The 9,346-nt window shown below is 38.8% G+C and overlaps 2 protein-coding genes across 2 annotated transcripts in view; one reads left to right on the top strand and one right to left on the bottom strand.

Moving 5' to 3' along the window:
* The window catches only part of DOCK2 (dedicator of cytokinesis 2), an 849,953-nt gene that overhangs the window by 309,581 nt on the left and 531,026 nt on the right, over positions 1-9,346 (top strand). The window lies entirely within an intron of this gene.
* The window catches only part of FAM196B (family with sequence similarity 196 member B), a 256,405-nt gene continuing 248,282 nt past the window's right edge, over positions 1,224-9,346 (bottom strand). The window contains exon 5 of the mRNA XM_019506523.1: positions 1,224-1,460. Within this exon, the coding sequence (XP_019362068.1) occupies positions 1,274-1,460 (187 nt within the window). The 3' untranslated portion in view covers positions 1,224-1,273. The remainder of the gene's footprint in view (positions 1,461-9,346) is intronic.

Below are 9,346 nucleotides of genomic sequence, written 5' to 3' on the forward strand. Positions count from 1 at the left end.
TTGGCCTTTATTGTGCTCATACAGATATAATTGATTATTTCTGTTTAGTTGGAATTCAGTGAATGATTTTTCTGACGTACAGAAAGGATTAGAAGCAAGCTAGCTGTCTTCCCTAACATTAAACAGCTTATAAGAACAAGAATTAAAATATTCTTGTACCCAAGGAATAAATCTAATAGACAAGGAAATGCTGTTTTAACAAACTATACTTAATTCTCAGAGGAGGACTGCACTGAATACTATTATATAGTGATTTTTCAGAGCTTTGAGACTTGGTTATTAATTTTTCTGTAGCGATTTTTCCATTTATAAATTCTGATCATCCTGCATGCTCAATGCTTTTCTTAAGTGTATAAAAATACCCTTTAAATATCTACTGTTGATAGGTTGCTACAGCTATATTTATAAAATAAAATATGGATAAATTAACCTTCAGTTCACTTACCTGCATTGACATTAGAGCATCATTGTTTACTACTGCTTTCACACCACCTGAGCCTCTGACTATATTCTGGGTCAAAGAGGCTTGCATTGAGGCATTCCAATATTCCATGAAAGACTTGAGATGTGTATTTAGTACAAACAAAGATAGGAATGCTTTATGAAAGATCTCTTGGGAAGGCTATTAAGAAATATGCAAAACTGCATTTTAAATAATTGCTAGTTTCTAGATCAAACCAACAAAAACAAGGAATAGTGTCCAGTCACAAATCTTTTTTGTTTGAAGTCGTGCACAAAGGCAATAAAAATAACTCACTTGAAAGATAAATAATTTTGTAATAGGCTCTCATCATTGGTAAAGTTATGTTCTGGAAAACTTTTGTCCTACTGAACTCATGTATCTTTGAAGGCTAGACCAGGAAATGATTATAACCAGTGTTTCTTGTAACTAAGCCAGAGATGACTATTTTTAGTGTGACTTCCTTAACTTTTACTGTCCTTGCTTTTATCAGTTTAAATCACATCTCCAACATTATTTGCAGGTAGAAAATTTGTATTTACAAAAACTTATGAAAATGTCTTTTGAAATTATGAAAACGATTACATCCCCTTTTAGAAAATAGTCTGTTCATATGCCTTTATTCACTGAACATATTAAATAAGCAAAATTTATTCTAAACTTTTCTTTCAATATTAATTGTTATTAAATGTTTAGTTCCCAGCTTTATTTCTCACTAATACACTTCTAAAGCTACTGTCAAACCTCTACATACATTTTTTGAATGCCTCCTGAAATGTAGTTTCAGAGTTATGTATGTCAGCTGTACAATATTCAAATCCACCAGAAACATTTCTTTTTCACCTTTTTTGTTTTTCTTCTTAATTCCTGCTTCTCAGGAATTGGATGGTCTGTTGGTAATTTTGGGGGAGGAGCTGTGGTAGGACTTTGCTCTACCTGATCCAGTTTTTTCAAAATCTGATGAAATCTGCCTTCTTGTTGCCTGAAGTCATATTCTACACTATGGAAAACATGCAGAAAAGAAGTTAGTAAATGTACAATTACTTATTATAATAAAGATAGAAATATTGAAAACTTTTTTGTATTTAACTAAAAAGAATATTTGGTCATTGAAACGGACAGTTTGTATTAGGGAAGTTGACTCAAATGCAAGAAATCATAGTCTATGATGTCTTGAGAAGAGTCCTATCCTCCATCCTTTATTCAAAGGAGACATCTTTACTTATGTGAAGGAAGGATTCTAGGATTGCCCAATCTGTTTTTGGCAGGACTATAGTAAATGCACAGGTGGGAACATCTATAAAACACTAACCCTGAACCAGTGCTTAATACCATTAGACAACATTTTAATTAATTCCAGTGACAGTTCATATATATGCTTCCTTGTCACATGATATAAACAAATACAAGATAAGGCAAACTTGCTTATCTATCAACAGGTAGATACATTTTGTTTGTTGTTTTTTTAATATTATGTTTATATAATCTGTATATAATGTATATGTTTAAATAACATTGTTTTTCTGGTTACAGTATTAGAAAATCTTGGTAATGAAAATGTGGCCTATACCATACGTTTTAGTTGTGCTTAGTTTAGTGTAATCCACATGTTTTGCAGGATGAAGAAGCTTCTATTGATGATTTCTTTTTTATTACAAAGTAAAATGAACTGTCACATAAAGGACTGTACTCCATTGTTAGTAAATGAATTGTTTTTTCCTTTAATAGGCAGTAAATCCTTAATCTTGTGAATAGGCAATAACTTGCGTCAAAGAACGCTGTACTATTAGGCTATTTCAGCCTACTTTGTTGCTCGAGAGAGATGTCAAGAGTTGACATGCATGCATTAATAATAAACAGGTTAACTATAAAATGCAATTACTTGCAGTTACTATGTTTATTTATTTATTTAAATAAATAATTTCTGAGTTGGCAGAGCCATGGATTAAAATATTGACTACAAAATATTTTTCAAAACGATCAAAATAATTTCATTTTGTTTACATTATAAGCCCTAACACTTTGTCAACACTCCCTTGCAGTAGGCATTTATTGAATCAAATAGTAAGTCTTCCTGCCATAATATAAAATCAAAACACAACAAATTCAGGGAGACAGAATTAAGAGGCAAGAAGTAACAGCGACAATAATGAAAATTGTTTCTATAAATTTTTGGTGCCTTTTCTTCACATTCTTCATTTGCTTGTCATTAGGCATATATGTGCAAACCTGTTCCATGCTGCTTGAGTTCATGAAAAACAGTACTGCAGAAGAAGGCTGGGTCATCCTCCTCCTCAGTGCTTTTTATGACTTACGCCTTCAATTTGCCTTTAAGACTTATTACAAGAATACATGTGTCAATTGCATTTCAGGGACTCTAGCAGGCTGTAACAAGATCATACTCAGATACTTATTTTATATATATGGAACAGGTTACGGCCTTACAGATTTTAGACCACATGTGTTGTTTAACATGTTTTATTTTGTAGAAATGTAAATGGTGATTCCAGTGGTGTCCTCTTTTCTTTGTTTACTGATGAGCATAAAGATCCTAAAGATGGCAAAAAGGGTTTGCAATGTTCTGTTCTTTCACATAATGATCTCTGTGACTATTAACAGCTGCAATGCACAGATTAACAGATTGTGGGCAAGATTACCCATGCTACTACACTTGTTTGCTCTTTTAATAACTGTACTTTGTATGCGTACTTTGTAGCAGCTAAACCTCTTAAAGCATATATGGGAGTTAAACATCAAATGAGAAAATATGTAAATCTTGGTGCCCCAATAGCTCCCTCTTCTACATAGCAATAAAGCAGTTTATCATTTGTAAAAGGTTTCCAGGTATTCTAATTGTAAATAATAGGTATGGGAAAAATGTTGCACTACATAAGTCAAAATTACTTAAAAAAAAAGGTGTAGGATTTCCCACCTTCTTGTTATGGTGATAACCTGTGTAGCATGCAAGAGCAGTTATTTAGGCACCAAGATTTACATCATTCCTCATTTGATGTTTAGCTCCCATTTGATGTTTTCCTCAGCTTGTTGCTCTGAATATCATCTTGAATTGATCCATATGGTCAGTCCTGGCTTTTAGTTCTCTAAATAATAGGCTTCAAATAAATTGTTTGCTTGAACTGTGGTCATCTTGCAAATGTAAGGGCCTCATTAGACAATCTGGTAGAGGCATAATAGGATCCGATGGACAATTCATACAGTTGTGTCTCCTGCCATGCCACAGGCACGTGGCAGGAGGCGTGACTGTGGATTCCAGTATCAGATCCAATCACTCCTGATTGTTGGTGCAGGAAGAGCTTAGGTTTATGATCCCAGGCTCTCCCTGCGCTGGCAAGTGGCAAACTCCCATGGCTGTGAGTCCTGCAACTAATGAGGCTTGTGGCCATGACAATGCCCTACAAGTTGCCGCATCTGGGAGTGCTGCAGCTGATGAGGCTTGCAACTGTGGTGGTGCCCCATGCATTGCCATTGCTGTGAGCCCTGTCAGCCGTGGGACTCACAGCTGTGGTAGCGCACAGTGCACTGCTGCAGCTGGCCATGCATTCAGTTAATTGCTTGATAAGAATGAGCCACAAAGTTATTGCACATTTTTTGTGGAATAACTCTGTGGCTTATTCCTTGTTTTATTACGCCATTAGTTGATTAAACATGTGGCTGGGTTACAACTTAAGACATGATTAACTGGTTAATCATGTCTTAAGTGTAACATGTAGGTGGGGACTGAAGTACAATATATTAATCTGTTTCAAGCTTTTTTCCCCCCACAGTACTCCTGTTAATGCTAACTGAAGCTAAGTGTGCACATTGTTAGTGGAATATACCTGGCTATGTTTTCAGAAGGCATAATCTGCTGAGTTAGTTTCTGATAATTTAAGTATGCCAATTTCTACTAGCTAATTATTGTAGCTTTTTGTTTAAATAGTATAAATTTCTTCTAAGGACCCAGGATAGCCTTGGGTCAGAGCAGGCTGCAGGCAGCTGACTTTCAACTTGCTAGTGGAAGAGGAGCCTGGAATCATGATCCTAGGTTCCCCCTGCACTGGCAAATAGAAAGGGTATGATTGAGATCTGATCATTGATCATAGAATTGTGCCTCCTGCTATGCATGTGTGGCTTGACATCAGGTATGGTTGTTGAGATCAGATCCCATTGAGCCTTTAAATGAATGAGTCCCAGGGTCTTGGTGACCTGAAAGCTAAAGAAAAGAAGAAACAGCTGCTTTAAGTATGAACTGTGAAAGATGATAGGTCAGATAATCTTCCAAAAATTCTGATGTGTGAAAGAGACAATTTAATTAAGAGGTGAATCCTATATAAACTTTTGGAATCTTCACAGGCATGGTTAACTAGTTGATTTTTTTTAAAGACCTATATAAAGTTGATGTGCCAGGAAACCTGGAGATTGTGATAGAAAGCTATTTTAACTTGCAATTACTGGAGGATTAGCTTGCCATCTCTTTAGGAAAACAAACAAAAGAGCAAATATATATTTTATTTAACTTCAGAAGACAAAAGCAATTAATCTAAAGCGGTGGTCTCCAACCTTTTTAAGTAGGAGATCACCTTTTGGCGTTTAAAAGCAACCCAAGACCTACCATGCTTCACTCTCACCCCTCCTCCCCTTCCCTCCCCACAGGCCAGCAGGTAAGTCTCTGGGGAGGGAAGAGGGAGTAGATCAAGGCAGAGGAAGAAAAAATTATTTGGTGGCACACCCGCACAGCAGGGAAGTCCCACTTGGCTGGGGCCCCATTCACTCCTGCTACTGCCTCTGTGGGGGCCTTAATCTAATTCCCACCCCTTCCCTCCCCCATGGACTGACTTGCTGGCCTGGCATGCACACAGGCACTCATCCCCCCACCCCAGCCTTGGATCGGCTCCAAGACACTCTGAGATCTACTGGTGGATCGAGATCCACTGGTTGGTGACCACTGATGTAAAGTGTGAATGTATAATTTGAGCTGTACTTCAGGAAACCAAACAAATTTTACTGTTACCATTCAGTACTTCAGTCACAAATTATTGAGAATTTCTCTTTTATTTTAAGGTAAGTCATAATCTGGATGTTGCAAAAGAAACTGCAAAAATTGATGTTTGCACAGCACCAGAAAACTTTGTACAATGGCTCAAGATGTCAAATTACGATTTGCAGAATCATTAACTGAGAAGAAGCAGTTAACAAACTGATAACTTTCCACATCAATATTTTTATGTAGTCTATAGTATATTTTGGTGCATCTGGTTTTCTGCTGATCTGACTAACACTCATTCACCTGTGCCAAATAAGAATAACTTCTTCAAGAAATAGAAAATACTGCTAAGTCCACTTCAAGATTTGTTGCAAAAGTTGGTGTTTTATATAAGCAATAAAAGACTGCAATGTGAGTGTAGGACTTTTATCACTAAATCAGGCATAGTCATCATTAACATCCATAATTTGCCATTAGAGTTTTGTTTTATAAGGTCTGTTTTAAATTAGCACAAATACATCTGCTCTGTTTCAAACTTCTTAGTCCACTAAACTGCAGAGTGATTTGAGTGAGGAAGATAGCATTATGTTCCCAAAGCTCTGAAGGACAGATCATTTTGTTCCTGCATAACATGCCAAAACAAAGCATTGCAGCACATGGTAAATTTTTATATGCTTATTTCTCTTATCTCTTGCCAAGTTTAAGCATGAATTAATTAACAGTACTGACATTTTAAATGTAATTAGACCGTACAGTTCAGAATAGTAGCAGAATTGACCACTCACAGAATTGACCAATTATTCACACCGTGTGCACACACGCCAGTTGACGTTGCTTTGTCGACTTGTCACTTGGTTCCAATTCTGAAGATTCTTCCCAAAGATAAGGGCTAGACACTTTGTTTTTTTTTTAATGAATGCTTAAATTTTGGAACATGGGTTTAAGGTCAAAGATGCTGCCAAGCCTCATGGCCCTACATTTGTCTGCTTTTGGCTTCCCTAACCAAATGACCATTTACAGCTGCATTGACTAGGGGCAGAATTTGGCAGAAGTCCAGAGCAGAGCTTGAATTCCAGATAATGGCTCTTTAGCAAGATATTTTAACTTCTGTGTTGTCATAGCCTTCAGAATACAGGTTGGTTGCCTGCAAAAAAAAGTGCCAGTTCCCCAAATCATGACATGTCAGTGCATTTAAGTCCTTGCTTAGGAATAAGATTGACACTGAATATAAAATGTATTGCTTCTGTTACTTTAGATTTTACCAATTAAGACAGTTTTCCAAAATAATAGGAATAAATATGTCTAAAAAAGGTAGCATTTTCCTGTTAAGTACTGACTGTAAAATATAATAAAGAATATTATGTATAAACCTAATATTAATTACATTAAATAAGCTTATTACAGTCTCCTATTTCAAGTTTCCTCAGAAAAGGCCCGAAGCCAATATCATCAGTAGACTGATTTCCTGAGTTTGGGGCTTAATTTAAATGAAAAAGATGTGTTCAATTAATTGAAATCAGTTATTTTCTTCTCTATGAAATCTAGACTGTTTTCAGGTTATATTAAGTGGAAGAGGCATTTACATAACTTATATTTGAAACAAATGCAATTTTCCTGCCCCAAAACAAAAGTTAAAAACCCCCCAAAACTTGCTGGTAAACCTAACCAACCATATTCAAATTTTCCCTACCATGCCATAACTGTTAAACTATATTAAAATACTGCTGGGGATAAAGGAAGGGTTTTTCATATAAGGGTCTGTTAATGGAGATGTCTGTCACTAATCCGATATAAACTTTTGCACATACTTAACGTATGTATATAAGAAGTTTCTCTGAGATGGGGACTTCTTTGTTCACAATGGGTACTTGCAGATGTTAAAATTAGATTGACCTAACCAGGGTTGATCTAAGTGCCCGATTGTGCCGGCATTTAGAGGGTTTGAATTGCCCCAAAAAATGGTGCACCCAATTTAAGTTAGTTCACCTGCTGAGGTGCATTAACTTAAAATAAGATTGGGTTAACTACTTTAGGAAAGCATTAATACAGCCTCCAGAATGCCTGTACCTGTTCACAATGCAGCACCAGGACTGGAAAGCCCAGCCACTCATCCCAGCCCCAGGGCTGCACTTTTCCCACCCTGGCTGGCCTAGAGTAGACTATTTTTAGCCCCTCAAACTTTTTACCCTGACCAGGCAACTTCCTCCCTGCAGGCCTGCCAACCCCCTGATCTCTCCTATCTCTCCCTCCATCCCCAGTTACTTACATCAGCTCCCCACATGGCTCCTGGGAGCAATGAATGGCTGTTCACAGCACTTCCAGTCTGTGTAGGTGATTTAAAGTAAGTTATGTGAACATAGACTGGGTGCAGTGAATGGCTGCATGCACCCAAAGCATATGCATAAGCCTTTTCAGTATCAGGTCCTTACTTCTCATGGACTATTCAAATTGTTGAGATTGTGGATAAAGATTTTTTTAATAGATGTTGAGCCCCATGACTCTTAATAAGGCTAAACAGGAGTCTGAGGTACTTCTTATCTAAAAAACTCCAACCAAAAATGTGCATAGGATAAAAATGAAAATTGGAAGAATTATTATGAAAAAATGATGAGGTGTGTGGAACCTAAATAATACCATTTAAAGAAAAACCTGGAACCTAACCATAAGGCTAGGTACAGACAGCTAAAAGGCTGAATCAATTCAGTCTTTTCAGATTAGTCTAAACTGCATAGATTGTACTGAGAAGCAAGTGAACAGACATTCACTTTTGATTCTAGAAATGTAGCCACATGCCTGTAGTGGCTCAGTCTAGAAGCTGGGGGTGCTAGAGCAAGCCTTCCCTTCCTTGGCAGTGGCTGGAAGGCTGGAGAAAAGCTGGGAGAGTAGCCCTCTAAGGCTTTTCTGCCCTCCCTGCTCAAACTGGGGCAGGGAGGCATGGCCAGGCCCCAGCAGGCCGCTGAGGGCTCAAAACCCCACCCTGGCCTGCATGGATCCCAGCTAGGGTGTGCTGCGGAAGGGGGGAAGTAGCCCCTGCCAAGCTTTGCCCCTGTTCCCTGGAGTGGGGGGACAGTGACATAAGTCAGACCTGGTCCAAGTGGGCATGCTGAGGCAGAGGGAAGGGGACAGGGTGTTTAAATCCCCTCGCCTGCCCACATGGTACCTGAGCTGGGGCCTCCCTGGCAGGGGCGAAGTAGCCCCTGACTGGCTTTTCCTTCTTTTGTCACTCCAGCGGCTGGCACACTGAGGTGGTGGTGAGGGAGGGTGGCTTAAATGCTCTCCCGTACCCACATGGGACCCCAGCTGGGATCTGCCTAGCAGAGGCACAGCAGCCCCTGCCTGGCTTTTTCCCACTTGCTGCTCCAGTGACTGGTATGCTGAGGTAGAGGGGAGGGATGGGGGTTTAAATTCTCTTCCCTGCCCACATGGGACCCCAGTTGAGTTTCCCACCCCCACCCCCTTTACAGGCAGCCAGAGCAGTGATGGTGCTTGGGCTACACAGCAGAGGGGTGAGGCCAACCTTGCTCTGTGGGAGCAGACAGCACAGCCCAGGACTGCAAAGCATCCTGGGATGCTGGGGGGTGGTGATTTAATTTGAACCAGGAAGGGATCTGGAACAGAAATTCCATAATCCAGTTTGACGTAAATCAGTTAAGTCTGATATTACATGTATCCAGGTTTATATTTTTAAATCAGTTTTGGCCATTTTGAAAGTGGTTTAAGTACACTGAACTTCTGTTCTGTTACACATTTAAACTGGTTTCTGATCACTTCAATTTATTGATGTGTATCTTCTATCCATAGCCTAAATGAATTACCTTGGCCCTGATGCATGGGTGACTGGTGCCACCTTAGTCAGTGGAGGCATATGCCCTCTCAGTGACCAGTTAGCAACCGGGAAGTGG

Source organism: Gavialis gangeticus, unplaced genomic scaffold, assembly GCF_001723915.1.
Source record: "Gavialis gangeticus isolate Ggan-Ray unplaced genomic scaffold, GavGan_comp1, whole genome shotgun sequence".
NCBI lineage: Eukaryota > Metazoa > Chordata > Crocodylia > Gavialidae > Gavialis > Gavialis gangeticus.